The sequence below is a fragment of the Erinaceus europaeus genome, chromosome 14 (assembly GCF_950295315.1).
Source record: "Erinaceus europaeus chromosome 14, mEriEur2.1, whole genome shotgun sequence".
Lineage (NCBI taxonomy): Eukaryota > Metazoa > Chordata > Mammalia > Eulipotyphla > Erinaceidae > Erinaceus > Erinaceus europaeus.
Window position 1 is genome coordinate 42825541 of NC_080175.1, and position 16399 is coordinate 42841939.

General features: G+C 62.0%; 1 protein-coding gene across 3 annotated transcripts; it reads right to left on the reverse strand.

Moving 5' to 3' along the window:
• On the reverse strand, positions 1-15964 carry HELZ2 (helicase with zinc finger 2). Of its 3 annotated transcripts, none has more exons than XM_016188722.2 (20): positions 15819-15964; positions 13656-14766; positions 13176-13359; positions 12976-13083; positions 12160-12677; positions 11447-12088; positions 8881-9664; positions 8582-8657; positions 4788-8490; positions 4482-4624; positions 4233-4364; positions 3990-4154; positions 3764-3911; positions 3533-3649; positions 2744-2936; positions 2495-2629; positions 2165-2383; positions 1892-2048; positions 1596-1763; positions 1-1058 (listed from the first exon to the last, which is right to left on the reverse strand). In XM_016188722.2, exons 2-20 carry the CDS (start codon positions 14711-14713, stop codon positions 943-945), a joined length of 8766 nt encoding a protein of 2921 aa, XP_016044208.2. In that variant the 5' UTR covers positions 14714-14766; positions 15819-15964; the 3' UTR covers positions 1-942. The 3 variants fall into 3 exon arrangements, with proteins under 3 accessions (XP_016044208.2, XP_060027608.1, XP_060027607.1); XM_060171625.1 differs by adding an exon at positions 15099-15259 and having other exon boundaries at positions 3533-3911; positions 15819-15938; XM_060171624.1 differs by having other exon boundaries at positions 3533-3911.
• Positions 15965-16399: the final 435 nt, after the last annotated feature.

The following is a 16399-nucleotide window of genomic DNA, read 5'->3' on the forward strand; positions in this document are numbered from 1 at the left end:
TTGATAATAAAATTAACATTTAATCATATAATACAGAGTCTAAGAAAAGATTTTAAAAATGGAATGTAGAAATATGATTTGTAGAAAACATCAGCATCAGACACTGCCACGACTCCCATGCAGAGCAGCCAGGGGGAGCAGATTCCCTCTGGGAATTAACATGGTGCCTGCAGCGCCCCCAGGTGGGGGGGAGAGAGTACTGCACAGAGCGGAGTCACACTTTTAGGATCACAGAGACTCAGGCTGGGGGTAGGGGCCAGAATGAAGGCAGGACACAATGCACCCTGCAGAGATACCCAGACAGGCTGTCCCTGGGGCCCTGATAACCAGGCTTCAGGGTCCAGGATCTGCAGAGCTCAGGGTGGAATCACAAGGCATCAGTGCAGGGTTGCCTCCATCCCAGACACCCCCACACCCCAGGAAGTATTGCACGAGCAGGCCCGGAACATTGAGGGGGGGTGGTGTGGGCATAGGGTTCTGAGCTGCCTCTCCTGCTAGGGAGGCCCCTGGAGGACACAGGGCCATGGTCCCCAAGCCAGATGGGGCTGTGGTGGCAGAGAAAAGAATCCCTCATCCAGGGAGACCTCTTGCCCTGAGCCTGGGCTGTGGATCCCATTCCAGGGGAGAAAAAAAAAAAAAAAGACACTGGCTTGATGTATTTCCAAGTAGAAAATAAAGCTGAGTTCCACGGGGCAGCATCCAGTCTGGTCCAGGATGGTGTCCACAGATCAAGGAGCAGCCTCAACTTCTCAGACCTTCCCAGAGACACCAAAAGGCAGTGGACACTGCACAACCGTGGCGGGCCTCCCCCACCCTGGCCGGCCAAGGAGGTGGCCAGATGACCACCGAAGGCACGTGGGATCCCACTGAGTGGGGTCGCCAAGACAGCGGCAGAGGGAGGCCGCCAATCCCCCGGGGCCCACTGGTGCAGAAGTGGACTTTTCACAAAGGCTTCCTGTGAACGCGCACCTGGCTTGCTGGTACCAAGCTCCGCTGGGCCTGGCAGAAGTCCAGAAGCCGACTCCAGAGCGGGCAGCAGCGCAGGAGGAGGTGGTCACCTACATGGGGAGGAGGCAGTGGAGTTCAGCTCCAGCCTAACCTCAGCTGCCAGGCTGCCTCCAGGGAGGGGGCCCCCAGCTATGCCACAGCGAGGCAACCCCATCCCAATCAGCCGCACCCCTGGAAGGAACCCCACCTTCAGACACAGCCCAACTCAGAGAGGAACCCGGCCCCCAGGAAAGGCCACCCGCCTTCAGGAATAGGCCCTCCTCCAGGGACAAACCCCGCTTCCAAGTAGGACCCCATGCCCCCAGGAACAGTTCCCAGCCCCAAGGCCCAGGCGTCCAAGAGCAGCCTCTCACTCAGGGAAGAACCCCGCCCCTAGGAGCGGGAAGGGCGGGAAGAACCCCGCCCCTAGGAGCAGCTCCGCCCCCACAAGCAACCCACCCTTAGGAGCAGCCCAGCAGCCCCTCCCCAGGAACATGCCCCCCACACACAGTAGCCCGCCCCCTGAGCAGTAGTCCTGCACCCCGCAGAGGCCTCTCCTCCACAGCCCTGCCTGGCAGTAGCCAGTCTGTCCCCTGAGCAGCCCTCACCAATGAGGCAGAGCCCCTCCTGGGCCCGAGTGATAGCCACGTTCACTTGGTTGGGGTCCACCACAAAGCCCAGAAACTTCTTTAGCCAGCCCTTCGTGGGCCGCTGGTCCATGTCGCTCTCTGGGCAGGAGCGAACTGTGCTGACCAGAACATAGCGCCACTCGCTGCCTGCGGGGTGTGGAGGGGAGCAATGTGAGGGGGGCTACTTCCTGGGGGAGGGGATTCTGCGGAGGGGTTGGGGTGCCTTCCCTCACTGCCCTGACATCCCCTGACATCCCCTGCCCTTAGTCCCTCACCTTGGCTTTTGGTGATAGAGCACACCGTCACTCCCTGCACGCCGGCTTTGGTCAGGGCCTTGCTGATCTCCGCGGCCTGTGCATTGTAGGGCGTGAGGACGGCCACATCCTTGGGCTCAACTGTCTTGCCCAGGGTCAGCTGTTTGGCGATGCGTACCTGCCGGACCCAGGGGATATTTGTGTATGGGGCTGCCCTGGCCGCTGCTCCTGCACCCACCTTGCCCTCCAGGGATCCCATGGCCACAGGGACCCTATGGTCAAGCTAACACCCACCACCTCTGCCACCTCCTCCGGGTTGGCCTTGGAGTTCTCGTTCCCTTCATCCGTGGACACCAGCAGGCTCTGCTCGTGGCCCTGCACGTAGCCAAAGATAACAGGGCAGCTGTTCTTGCCTGCGTGGCCCAGGACGCTAGGCTGCCGCTGCAGGCCTTGCCAGGTCTTCAGCTGGTTCTTATAAAACTCCATGGAGGGGAAGGCACAGATCCCCTCATGCTGCAAGGCAAGGCCATGCATCAGTGGAGGTTACCCTGTCTCCCACCCAGGGGGGCACAGCACAGAGTAGGACACCAGCAGGAAGGGGACAGAGCTTGCCAAGGGGCTCACCATGCGGTACTGTATATCCAGCATGTAAGCCTCCCTATGGTATCTCTCGAAAAGAGACCGGTCCAGCCCGAGGTTTTGCAGCTGCTCGTTCTTGACGACAGGCCGCAGCTGCTTGTGGTCCCCGAGGAGAACCACCTGGAGGGAAAGGCAGGCAAGTCCGGACACCTCCAGGCACTCCGCCACCTCCCCCACCTCCCCCACTCTGCCACTCTGCACTCAGCCTGGAGGAGGGTGTGCCCAGTGCCTCACCTTGTCAGCCATGGGGAAGTTCACCAGGGGGATGAGGGTCTCGGGCTCTGTGGCCATGCCCGCCTCATCCACCAGCACCTGCCGGACGTTCAGGCTTTTGAGGACAACCGAGGCCGCGCAGGAGCAGGTGCACAGGATCACCTGGTGCTGGCTTAGCTCAAACTTCTTCGCATTCACCAGGATCCTCTTATACCTGCAGTGGGGACGTCAGCTATTCATCTGGACCTCTGCCTGGCCCCCCCGCCTGCATGAGATGACCATGAGGCCTGGCCGCTTTACTTATTTTTATTTTATTATTATTATTTTTAATTTATTATTGCCATGAGGGTTATGACTAGAGCTCAGTGCTTGCATGATGGATCCACTGTTCTTGGCTCCTTTTATGCCCCTTTCATTTTATTTGACAGGACAGAGAGACATTGAGAGGGGAATAGGAGACAGAGAATAGGAGAGAGAGAGATGGAGAGAAAGAGAGAGAGAGATGTGTACACCATGGCTTTATCATTTATGAAACATCCCCCTGCAAGTGGGGACTGGGGCCCTGAACCCAGGTCCTTGTGTGTGGTCATATGTGTGCCCACCCCCTATTTTTAATTTTTATTTATTTATTTATTTAGATAGAGACAAAGAGGCAGACAGAAAGAGAGAAAGGGAAAGAGAGAGACTGACCATAGCATCAAAGCTTCTTTCAGTGCAGCAGGAGCTGGACTTGAACCTGGGTCACACACAGAACAAAGCAGTGCACTATTCAAGTGAGCTATTTCACCAGCCAGAGGCCTAGCCACTCACTTGTTGAGATCCTCCAGGGAAAAGACCTCTCCACTCTGCATGCGGGCATCGAAGGCCTTGACCGATGCCGAGTAGGGGTTGGAGGCTTGCCGGATCCGGTGGTGCAAACTGATGTTCCTGCAGGGAGGGACAGGGGTGCTTTTACATGAGGCCCAAGGTAGGTCCTCCTGGGCTGTGGGGGCCCCTTCCCACCCCCACACAGATAGATGGACCAACGGGCCAGGGCTACACCTGAGGGTCTGGTTGGGCCTCCCCTCACGGGGTGTCTTCCTGGACGGGCCTCTGCTCCCTACACCTGGCATGGGGAACTCCGTGGCCTCTGCCTGCTCGCCGTACACGCGGAGGGGCCTCAGTTCTGCAGTCCTGCTCAGAAGCATCCCTGGGGGCCAGGAGGTGTGAGTGGCCATCCCCGAGGGCCTGGCCTGCCTGGCACAGCCCCAGCCCCAGCCCAGCTCACCTGCCAGCACATCCACTGACTTGTTGGACGGCCCACAGTATAAAACACAGCGGTTCCGGGGCCGCTTCTCCCCATTACCATCGCCGCCACTGACTCTCACTGGCTCCTCATTGGCCTTGTGGAACCAGAATACGATGTGCAGGCCCACCACCGTCTTCCCTGTGCCTGTGGGCAGAGCTGATGAGTCTGGTGCGGCTGCAGTTCTCCGCCAACCTCCCCCACCACCACCCAGGCTGCCTCCACCTGGTGGGCCCTGGATGACAGTGAACTGCTTTTTGAGCGCCTCCCGGACTGCATGGGTCTGGCTGGGGTTCAGCTTGTGGCGGCCTCCAGGGATGTCAAAGCTCTGCCGCTCCAGGAACCTGCTGGGGACCCCTGAAGACGGGAGTGGACCTACCCTGAGTCTGGACGTGGGGACGGGGGGGGAGGTGAGGAAGGGGGAGCAAGCAGAGGCTGGGCCAGCAGGGTGGAGGGAGAGGTCAGGCAGCCTACCTCTGTGTGGGGGCCGCTGACGAGAAAAGTCTAAGGACTGTTGCCGAGAGGGTTGCGGGGGCAGGCAGATGGGCTGGCCCAGAGCAATGCTGATGACCAGTGAGGAGGCATTCTTCAGCAGGTGCACGGCTTCCTCCTTGCGGCTGGGCACAGGTGGGCACAACCATATCAATAGGGCTCTCCAAGGAAAGGGATACAGCCCTGGCAGCTGCCCCCTCCCAGGAAAGGGGCCTGGGGAAGTCTCATCCCACTGCTGGGCCCAGCCATGTCTCATCCAGCCCCTGGGGTAGGCAGGCAAGCACTCACATGTCAGGGAGCTGTTTTGGCAGCATCTCCACAGTGAACCGGGATGTTGGTCTCAGCACCTCCTCCGGAACCCTCTCCATGGCCGTGTGTTGAATGAAGAAGTACACCTGCCAGGACCCAAACTGGCCCTCCAGTTCATCAGCAACCTCTGTCACCCCATGGGCCACCCAGGTGTAGGTGTCAGGGTCAATGTGAAGGGCAGGGCCCGGGGCCGGACCTGCTGGCAGCCATGACTGCCCCTCAGGGGATGTGGCCCTCAGCCCCTCCAGCCGGATGCAGAGGTAGCAGTGGTCCAGGCTGATGTTGATGCCATGCTGGTGCAGAAAGCTGAGCTCCAGGCTAAAGGAGCCCCGCAGCTGCCCCTCAGCCTCCGCATCCCAGCAGATGTCCACATGCCGCAGTGTGATGGACTCGTTCTCTGCCACGGCGCCCGTGGCTGCCTCCAGGGTGCAGAAGGGTGCCCACACACGCGCATACTCTGCCAGGTCCCGGCAGCGCTCGCGCCCTGCCTGGGGCACACGGCCAGAGAAGCAGTCCCCAGGCCGCTCCACATGCTCCAGGCATACTCCCAGGCCGGGCGCCACTGTGCACAGCTGCAGTGAGGGTGCCAGAAAGCCACGCTGCAGGGAGGCACTGAGCTGTACCTGCAATGTATCCCCGGTCCCCAGCTCTCGTGACACCTCCAGGAAGTGGCCACACTGGCTGCGCCGCACCCAGCCCAGCTCTGGCCGCCGGGGCTCTGCTGTGTCCTGTTTCTGCACCAGGGCAGCAGCCTCAGGCCAGCGCTGCTCTGCCACTAGTTGCAGCAGCTGCTGCCAAAGCCTGGCATCCACCAGACAGCCATGTGGATCCAGCAGGACCCCAGGCAGTGGGGGGCATGGGCCATCCTCTACTGAGTAGACACGGCGCCGCCATACGAGCCGCAGGCCCTGCCTGCCAGGCAGTGGGTGTGGGTGCTCAGCCAGCTGCAGGAAGCGGTAATACACAGGGCAGGGGTCGGGCAATACCTCACTGTCAGCTGGGAAGAGCAGCTTGAAGCAGCGGGCACCCACCTCTACATCCACCACGAAGCCCAGCTTGTCCTGGGGCTGGGCCCTGAGCTGCGTGGCCAGGCGCAGGCTGTGGGCCCTGCGCTGGTAGCTCTGGGCACGGGCATTCTGGCGGCTGAAGTCCTGGCAGAGCCCGTCCACATCCCTGGCGGAATAGGCAGAGCCCCCGCGGCCCAGCGCCAGGAGCAGCTGACGCTGCAGCACCACATCCAGGTACCTGCGGATGGGTGAGGAAGACCAGGTGTACCAGTCTACCTGCAGCGAGTAGTGGGTGGCTGGCTGCCACACCCCCTGGCTGGAGCGGCCAAAGGTGGAGCGCCCCAGAGCCTTGCGGAGGTCGTGACCTGCAGGGGCCAGGCCAGGGTGCAGATCGTCCGTGGTGAGGAGGTCCACCAGCAGGTGCAGGTCCTGGGAGTGGGCGGCCAGATGCACCCGCCTCCAGAGAGAGGCCAGCAGGTGCAGCCTTGAGTCCAGGGGGCCAACGGGGCCACCCCTGAGCAAACGGTGCCGCAGGTGCAAAGACAGTGGCACCAGCTCCCTGTGCTTCTCCCGCAGGGCCTCCAGCTGTCGGGTGCTAGGAGCGGGCTGCCACCGCAGTGGTGTGACCCTCTGCGTGCTAGCATGGCTCACCAGGAACTCAGCCACCTGGCTGTTGAACTGGATCATGAACTCCTGCACCATGACATGGGCCTGGCGGAAGCCAAGCGCACTGTCCTCATCGGGCTGTTCATACAGACAACCCTCCTGTAGGCGGCGCTGGCGCAGCACTCGGGAGCAGTAGCAGGCAGTCACCACACAGGCGTCCAGCGAGTCCAGGCGGGAGGGCAGCTCCAGGCCTGCACCTGGGTGCGCCCGGATGATGCATTCGGCCTCCTCATAGGTCAGCTGGCGGTCAGAGCGGACCACGGAGGGGAAGAAGCGCAGGCCCTTGAGCTGGTCACTACCCTTCTCCATGGTGAGGAAGAGGGAGATGGCCAGGCGGTCCTGGCCAGGCAGGAGGCTGAGCACGTCCCGGCTGAGGCCAGGAGGCAGCAGGGGCACTGGCTCACGGTCGGGGGCATAGTAGGCAGTGCCCCGCCGGCGGGCCTCCACATCCAGTGGCCCATCCCTGGGGAGCAGGCTGGCCACATCGGTGATGTGCACGGCTACCTCATAGCGGGGGCCCAGGTCCCGCACGCTAATGGCATCATCCAAGTTGTAGGCGCCCTGGGGGTCCACGGTGAAGGTCAGGAAGGTGCGGCAGTCCTCTCGGGTGTGAGGTGCGTGCTCCAGCTCTGCTCGGAACTTCTGTACAGCCTTGGTGATGGTGGCAGGGTCGGGCTTGGCTATGGCTGTCAGGCCATACTCCAGGTCCAGGGCATGCAGCCCATGCTCCCAGGTGGAGGCCTCAGGCAGCACCTCCAGGACGATGCCCAGAGGGTAGTAGAAGCGCTCACGCCATAGGACCACACGCACCAGAAAGAGCCGGTTGCGGCGGTGCTCAGGTGCCAGGTGCTCAAAGCCCACCCGCTGCAGCCGGCCAGCCCGCAGGCAGTGGATGGGCACCTGTTGTGGGTCCTTGAGCTCTGCCACAAAGATTTTGGTGACAGAGCCATCAATGGGAGTCATGATGCGGGAGTCCCACTCATCCATGCGGCACACAAATACCAGCTCCTGTCGACGCCTCCGGAGCACGCCCACCACACGTCCCTGGGGCCGCCCCTCAGAGGCCCTGTTCCCGGGAGGCCTGCCCAGGAGCCGGACGAGCACCTCATCCCCTGAGAAGGCCATGCCACAGTGCAGGCGGCCGCGCACCTGGATGGGCCCACAGCCCGTGTCGTCTAACGGCACTGCTGTGGCCCGATCGAAGGTCTCCTGCACGAAGGAGCAGCGATGGTGCAGTACTGGCTCTGTACGGAGCAGCATCCGGAGTTCACTTGGGGGCCGGTTCACATACTGCCGGGCTTGCTTTGGGGACACCGGCCTGGCCACCGTGTCCAGCAGCCCGTCCTCCGTCACAGTCACCACCACATTGCGGCTCTCGTCCAGCAGCTCCTGCAGGATGGCATCATCAGCATCCAGCTCCCCATCTGACAGCCAGAAGTTGGACTCTGAGTCTTCTGTGTCCTCTGGGTCCTCTGGGTCTTCAGGGCCTGTAGGCGGCCTGCCCTCTGGGTTCTCAGACAAAGCTAGACACTTGCTGCCTATGCCAGCCCTGGCCTCCACTGTCTGCCCATCCTCCTCCCCCACAGCTGGGGCCCTGACCAACGTAACAGGGGTCTTGGCCAAGGCCTGCTCCCTGGCTTGCCCATCCTCCGGAGCCAGGTTCCCAGAGCCCTCAGCCTGGAGGGGCCTGGGCCGCCGGCCATTCTGCCTTTGAGCCCAGCGCTGTCTCTCCAGCACGCTCTCCTCTATCTGCTCCAGGCTCAGGTCCTCAGGGCTCATGCTGCGGTGCTCACTACACTCCCGGATGAAGCTCTTCCACAGCTTGCTGCAGGCCCCATAGGAGCAGAGGGCCACTGCATCCCCTACAGCCACCACCAGGGACTGGGCGCGTGTCATGACGGTGTTAAGCACACGGGAGTCCGTGAAGAACTCAGGGGTGGGTGTGCCAGGCCCCTCCAGGCTGCGGTGGGTGTGCACGGTGCTCAGCACCACCACACGGAACTCCCTCCCTGCGGGGGGCAGGAATGAGGAACATGGTCAGGCTGGTGGGGGGGCAGCGTGCCACCCCACCCCACCACCCCACCCAGCATCCTCACTCACCTGGCAGGATCTCAAAGCTGCCCACAGACACTTGGCCCAGGTCCCTCTTGCGCAGCTCCTGCCTCAGTGCACTCACCTGTGGACACACAGGGTCAGCACCCAGTATTCCCTCCCTGGGTCCCTTGTGCCTAGGTGATACAGGTGACCTCCAGTCACCTGCCTTTGTTTGGTGCCCATCACAAAGCTGGAATTGCATATGAATTCCACAGCTCCTCCCACAGAAGGGTAAACCGAGGCACTGTCAGGGCCATGTGCTGCAGGACTGCCCCCCACCTTCCCGGGCAGTGGGGGAGGCTCACCTGGGCACCATGGGAGACGGCGCAGATGTGCCTCTGTTCCCGGCTGCCCCAGCAGCGCGGCCAGCTGCTATAGACCTCCTGCACCTTCTCCACCACCTGGGCGACCTCGGCCACATTGATCCAGGACGTCAGGGACATGTCACGCTCAGGCACACCCGCCACATGGCAGAACATCAGTGGGTGGAGTTGCGGGTGGCGGGGCACCTTGCCGCTGGCATGGATGGGATCGCCCTTGGCCACATAGAAGTGGCGGGAGACGAAGCGTATGATGGCATCAGTGGAGCGGTAGTTCTCGTGGAAGACAATGCGGCTGTGCTGAGCGGCCTCCAGCCCATGTCGCTGGTAGTGGTGGAAGAGCCTGTGCAGCAGCGTGTGGCTGGGTGCCTGGGCCCGAGACACGCTGAACAGGCGTGGCGTGACCTGCATGTGGTCGCCCGCCAGCACCAGACGTGTGCCGGACGTGGCATAGCTCAGCGGGATCAGTGCCTCACACTCCAGCATCTGGGCTGCCTCATCAATGAAGATGTGAGAGAAGAAGCCAGCTGGCACCCGGAGCTCACGGGCCTGCGAAGTGGTGGTGACCACGATGCGGTGTTGCTCCAGCTCAGCCATGCTGGGTGGCCTGAAGGCCCGGCGGTCCTCAGTCAAGCAGCAGTACTGCAGTGTGGCTGCATCAGTCTGGTTCAATGGCCGATCCACGTACATCACGCGCAGCGGGGCGGCCTCAGGGTGCCCACTGCTCACATACCCGTGAAAGTGCTCCTGGATGTAGATGTCAGCTGCACTGAGGGGGGAAGAAAGGGGCACATGGAGGCTTGGCAGCTCTCTGCGAAGTACCTACTGTGTGCCGCCGGGTTCAAATAAGGCAAACCGACTCCTATCCTGTCCCCATGCAAGGAGCATAAATGGCAAAGGGGGGGCACAGACACAAAGAGAAACAAAGGAAGGTCAGACTCGACAAGGAGACCAGGCAGGTTCACAGAGCAGCAGGGTAGTCAGGGAGGGCTTCCTGGATGAGGCAGGAGGGCAGCCATGTGGCAAAGAAAAGAGGAAGAGCAGGGGGCACACAGGAAGCCCAGAACAGCTCAGATGCCTCAAGGCTGAGGTTGACCCCGAACTCTGCTCCTGGCTGGCTTTCAAGGGGGCAAAGGTTGTGGGGGGGGAGCCCTGATACCAGTTGGGGTGAGTTGGGGTGAGCAGAGTACTACCAGGTTGGGCAAAGCCTTGCCCACAGTCATATGATGTCCAGGGTCCATATGCCATGAGGAACCCCAGGTTCTCCAGAGCCCTTTCCCATGGAGAGGGGTGAGGGAGGTGACCAGCCCTTGTGGCAGAGATGAGGAGACCCTGTGCCTGAGCAGTGGGCAGTAAGATGATCCTATCAACCTTGGACAGGAGATGGCTCACCCAGCACCACAGACAGCACAAGCAAGCTGCATGGATGGTGGAGCAGTAGTAAGATGTCTCTCGCTCTCTCCCCTCTAAAATAAAGAATGGCAGATGGACAGCTGGGGAAATTGCCCCAATGGAAAAGCACTGGACTTGAATGTCTGAAGTTCGAGCCCCTGGCACTATATGTGCCAGAGTGGTGCTCTGACTCCACTCTCTCTCTTGCAGTAAATAAATTGAATCTTGAAAAGGCTAGACTTAAGAAGCTGTTCAGTGATATATCACACACGCATGAGGCCCTAAATTTACCCCTATCACCACACAAAAATAAAATAAAATAAAATCACATGGCAGATATCAACAACTGTTATGTAAACCATTAACTACCTCCAATAAAGTGGGGAAAAATTACATGGGGGGGCAGTGGCACACCAAGTTGAGTGTACATGTTACCATGTGCAAGGACCCTGGTTCAAGCCTCTGGCCCCCACCTATAGGGAGGAAGCTTCAGGAATAGTGAAGCAGATCTGCAGGTGTCTCTCCCTCTGTATCTTCCCCTACCCTTTCAATTTCTCTCTTCTTCTATCAAAAAGAAAAAAGGAGAAATATAGCCACTGGGAGCAATGGATTTATCATGCAAGTTCCATGCCCCAGCTACAACCCTGATGAAAATGGAAAAAAAAAAAAAAAAGGGAAAATAACATAAAATCACATGGGCCAAGAGGCAACTTTACGGTGAATACAGTCTAAGTTTCTCCAAAAACAACACATGCCTCCTCCTCCTGGCTGATGGGCCAGGCAGTGTTGATGCCCACAATCCCCTATGGGTCCTCGTCTCTCCCGAGGAGCACATCCAACCCCTAGAGCACCACACACCAGGCCTGGAGAACTGAAGGCCCCTGTCCCTCCAGCTCAGGACCACCCAACATTGCATGAGGGGCCCAAGTGACCAGGGCTGAGCCTGGGGTTGGCTGATCGCACGTTGCAGCTCAAGATGCAACCTGGGTGGGTTCTGCTGTGTCTACAGCTGGGTGGCTTTGGTCACCTAGGTCTGGGAAGCAGCTGGAGCCCTGAAACTCACCCCCTTCTGCTCTGGGGGTGTAGGGGGAGTTGAGGGGGCTGACCCATCACAGTAGCCTAAGGGGAGGTAGGGATGCAGCTGGGTGATCTGGCTCACCTGTTGGTATGCGTGCAGATGAGCACCTTGGTTCCAGGCTGCCGGATGACCTCGAGCGAGGCCATGGCCAGCGTGTAGGTCTTGCCAGTGCCAAAGGGGCCATAGATGAGCAGCGGGGCCACAGGCCATGTGCTGCTGGGGCTGCTGCCCGCCACAAAGGCCACAGCCAGCTTCTGCTTGCGGTTGCCATGCAGCACGGGTGGGGTGGGTAGCGGGCGTGGCAGGGCGCAGGCCGCCAGGTCCGGCACCACCAGCCGCTCCTCCAGCAGCGCATCCACCGCCTGGTGCCAGAGGCGGAAGGCTATCGGGTCGATCTGGAACTGCACCTCCAGGACAGGGCTGGTGTCAGGCTGCAACCCCAGTGCCTCGCAGCAGCGCGCCGGCAGCTGCAGCCACAGCGCCCGCTCTGAGCTGGCCTGGCTCTCCAGCCGTGCCTCAAACACTGTGTCATCAGGCGCCGGTGCTGGGCCCACCAGGGCTGTGCTGACGTCCCGTGCTAACAGGAAGCCCAGGTCGGTATCTGGCGTCAGGGAAGAGGGGATGGGTACCTCAGCGTAGAGTGCGCCAGGCAGCGGGAACAGCATGCCCAGGGCGGGTGTCTGCAGAGCCATTTTCAGAGGCACAGGCCCACGCAGGTTCATCCTGGATGGGGGACACAAGTCAGCCACTCGGGCTCCTCCTGATGGCCCTGCCCACTAGCCATTCTCACTCACCTGGCCACCAGCTGCTGCCGGGCAGCCTCCTCCTCATAGAGAAATTGGTGCATCCTCTGCCGGTAGTTGGCCCGAGACACGGGCCCTGGGCCGGGGCTGCTGAGGCTAAAGTCCAGGGCCAGTGCAGGCACCTTGTACCGGGCCATCAGGGCCACCTGCTCGGGTGTCCGCTCCACACAGGGTACCACGTGGCGGTTGCCAGTGTGCCAGCGCTCCAGCTCCTCGTGCCGACTAGCCACTGGTGGCCCCCCAAGCTCTGGGCAGTGCACCTGCCCCAGCTGTAGCCCCAGCTTCTGTAGCAGTGCCGGCCGGCGGCCAAAGTCAAACACCACCCACTGCTCAAAGCTACCGAAGGAGGCACTCTGTGCCCGCACGCCCACCTGGAACTTGGAGGGGATGCCTGGCACCTGGAAGCGCTCCCCCTGTGCATAGAGCTGGCCCACAGGCAGAGAGGGGGCCTCCAGCCAGAAGGCTGCTCCTGGCTCCTGCCTGAGCAGGGCCACGTGCAGCAGGGGCTCCTGGAGGGAAGAGTGGGTGGTGAGGGATCCTGCCCTGCCCCCACCCACAGAGTTCAGGCTGAACATCCACCTGTCTCCCGGCCTAGCGTTGCATCTCTATCAATCCCAATTTTCAAGCCACCAAGCAGTTTTCCCCCATCCCCCACCCCCATGAACATCAAGCTGAGCAATATGGACAGAGTAGTAGAAAATTACTGAGCACGGGGTGCTGGCCAGCTGGGTCCCCAAACCCCCAACACACACACACACACACACACAGTGGTACAGCACTGGGGACAGGTGCCAGCCCTGCCCTCACCTCAGAGTGGAGGATAAAGGTCCAGCTGTGCTGGGTCTGCTTCTCCTGGTCACAATGTGTCAGGGGCTGTTCGCAGGTGACAGTTACGCCATCGACAGCCTCAGCCAGCTGCACAGCAGAAGCCTGGTCTTCAGCCGGATTCCCAGCTAGCCCCCATCCTGCCCCACCCCAGCCACCCCAGACCCCTTGGCCCCACTTACCACCAGGACCTCACTGCTGCTGCGCTGGTATTCGGCCAGCAACCGCGCCTGGTAGGGCATCAGTCCCTCCCGCCAGGCCTCCCGTTCCCACAGCTGTGTGGCCCGTGCCCGCTGGACCCACTCTCGGAGCTCCTGCTGAGAGTGCGCCCTGGTACAGGTGGACCCGTACTCGCAGAACTCAGGCCTGGGGGTGGGAGTAGCAGTCATGCAGGGCCCCCAGCCCAGCCCAACCCAGCCCCTACTGTGTGGGATGCAAGCAGAAATGGGAAGAGCAGTGTAGGCAGTGGGGACTCCTCCAGCCCTGCCCCAGGGTTAACACACAGAGGGCAGCTCTATGGGTGTCCTGCTCACATCCCAAGTGGGTCCCTGGAAGCTGGTGAGATGCTGGCTTATCACACAGTGGGGGTGGGGGACAGTGAGTCCCTGAATCTGACTGAGGGTGATGACCCCTCCCCACCCACTCCTGGCCCCAAACCCTACCTGGGACAGAGCTCGAAGATGGAGAGCCCTGTGGGTGGGCTACGGTGCTCCCAGACTGTGCTGTGGTCCGCAGTCACCATCTGGGAGTGCTCCACAGATGAGCAGTGGTTCTCAAAAGCCTCCTGGGAGTCACAGGCCACCAGGCAGGCGTGGCAGTACAGCCGGGCCTCGGGGGGCTGGTCACGGAGGGCAGAGGGCCCATCTGGCTCTGGGGCAGGGCGCACCAGCAGGTCCCTCCGCTGCAGCCCACCCAGCAGTTCAGCCTCCCACACAGCCATCTCCACTTCACTGTGGGCATACTGGCAACGTGACGCTCCATGCCGGCAGGGCCAGCCTCGGCGCACGAACCTGCAGTAGGCCAGTGGCTGGCGGTACTGGGGCCGAGGCCGCACCTCTAAGACCTGCTGCTTCCGGCAGCCCTCAGTGCTCACATGGGCCAAGAGAGAGGGCCCAGACCTGTGAGTGGGACAGTGGCCCCGGGCATCCATGGGACAGAGGCGCGGTGGGCAGCGCCGGAAACAGTGGGTGCAAAGCAGCTGGAAGCGGCCACCAAAATCAGCAAGGATGGCATCAGCTGGGGCCTGTACCTGGGCCTGGGGCCCACCACCCTGCAGCGCAGCCTTCACCCACAGCTGTGGGACCCCATGCTCCCGCTCAAATGTCCAAACCAGCGCCTCCTCGGGGCTGCGGGCAAAGGTGCACTGGTTTCGGTGGCGCCGGCAGCCCAGCCCTGGGCGGTAGTAGCGACAGACCTCATAGCGGGCAGGCCGAGGGAAGCCAGGCCTCCGGTCCACCTTGCGCCAGGCCTGGCTAGGTGCAGTCTGCTTGCAGCGGGCCAACATGATCTCACGGGGACAGCTGTGCTCCACAGCACGCAGGAGGTAGGTGCTCTCGTTAAGGCGCTGGGTGCAGCGGGAACACGCCAGGCGCAGGTCCACCTGGGCGCACAGTCTGGCCAGGTTGGGTTCCTTAGGGGTGGTCATGGGGCCAGAGGGCATAGGGCTGCACCTGGGTGCGGCCAACATCCTGGGTGCTGGCCGCACACGCGGGGGCTGCATCCTGGGGGCTCCTGGGCTCAGCTCAGATGGTCAGCTCAGCCCCAAGGTGCAGTCTGCGTGGGAGGGGCAAGGATCAGGGTCAGTCCAGACTTTGGGCATCAGACAGAGGTGACTTTCACCCAAACACACCCTCCCCTTTTGAGAGACCTCTCATTTTTAGATTTGTTTATTTTCAAGAGAGAGAGAAGCATCACTGTGGCACATGCAATGCAGGGCTCCAGCTCAGGGCCTCATGTTCCAAGGCCTTACACACTGTTGCCTCTCCCGGTCTGGCCCTCCCCTTCTGAGGGGGCTTCAGCCCCTGCCCCAAAGGGCTGACCCTGGGGGACAGTGGCCTGTGCTACACAGGCAGATGTGAGCTGGAGGGTGCCCCTTGTACCCCCACCTCCTGGGTCCTTGCATCCCAAGGCCTCTCAGGCTCCTGACTTCTAAAGGCCCAGCATTCTGAGTTCTGAGAAGCAACAGTGGACCCCCGGGACGGCTGCCCCTCCCCACTTCTGTGCCTCATTTGGACTGGGGGGGGGGAAGAGCACACGGGGCGGCACCCTGCAGGGATGAAATTAGGGCTATGCGCCAGAGCTGCATCTGGGGTGCAGGGGGAGCCCCGGCCCAGCTGGGTCGCCCAAGGGAAGAGGTGGCCAGCAGGGCTGACCGGGTGGGAAGGGAACTTTGAAGGGAAACTTCGGGGGAAGCACGGAGACTGCAGTGAAGGGCTGTGATTGGAGCGGACTACCCCGGGGAGACGTTGGGAGAGACCCCACGCTGGGGGATAGGGACCCCACACCCCGCTGGTTCCCTAAAACAGCCCGGGGAGCCGGAGGGACGCGAGAAAGGGCTCGGGGTCCCCCTCAGGCCCTGGGACCCGGCTCCTCCCCCAGGACGGCGGGTGGCGGGCCCAGGTTGCGCCGATGCGGGGCCGAAGGGTGCCGGGGTCCCCCGCAGGCGCTGAATCAGCACCCCAGCCTCTAGGGGTCCCTGGACTTCCGGGTCTCCCCACTCGGCTTGCACCCCCGCCCGGCCTCCCGCCACCGCCCCCCCTTCGCCTGTCCGTCGCGGGGCCCGGGGAGGCCCGGCCGGATGCGGGACCCCCGTCCGCTGCGCTTACCGTGCGCGCTCCGGGTCCTGCCGCCTGCCGCTCGGCTACCCATCGGCCGCACCCCGCACCCGCCCCTCCCCGAGATTACTTTCGATTCTGCCCCGGGGGTGACTCAAAGCTCTGACGCCTGATCGCGGAAATTACCTCACTGCCCCCCCACCCCCACTCCCTCGACCCCCCGACCCCGCCCCCGGCACCGCCCACGCCGGCAAGCAGCCCTGCACCCCAGGCCGGACTCGAACCTGCTGGGTCCCGGTCCCTGGGTCCCCGGATGCATCACGTCTGCGCCCTGCCGCCAAGAGAGGTGCCCCTAGGCCTGGGCTGCAGCGCCAGGCAGGGATCGGAGCAGGAAGGCAGGGAGGGAGTTTGCATGGGGGACTGAAAGGGGGGGCGCCTTTCCCAGAAGACACCCAACCCTAATGGCACCTGTGGGCTGGGGAGGCCTGCCTTCCTACGGGTTGTGGGGGTAGGGGGGAAGAGGGGGCTTGAATGGGGGTGCTGAGAGGGGGTGCCTTTTCCCCATCAGACACCCAGTCCTAATAGCACCAGTGGCTCAGGTCAGGGAAGACTGGCCTTCTGGAGGGGGAGGT

Coding starts and splice junctions, on each gene's coding strand:
- HELZ2 (XM_060171624.1), bottom strand. CDS start 14,713: ATGCAGCCCCCGCGTGTGCGGCCAGCACCCAGGATGTTGGCCGCACCC. Junction 2,937..3,532: donor TCCCTGGAGGATCTCAACAA/GTGAGTGGCTAG, acceptor TCCCCACTGCAG/GTATAAGAGGATCCTGGTGA. Junction 2,630..2,743: donor ACTTCCCCATGGCTGACAAG/GTGAGGCACTGG, acceptor CTTTCCCTCCAG/GTGGTTCTCCTCGGGGACCA.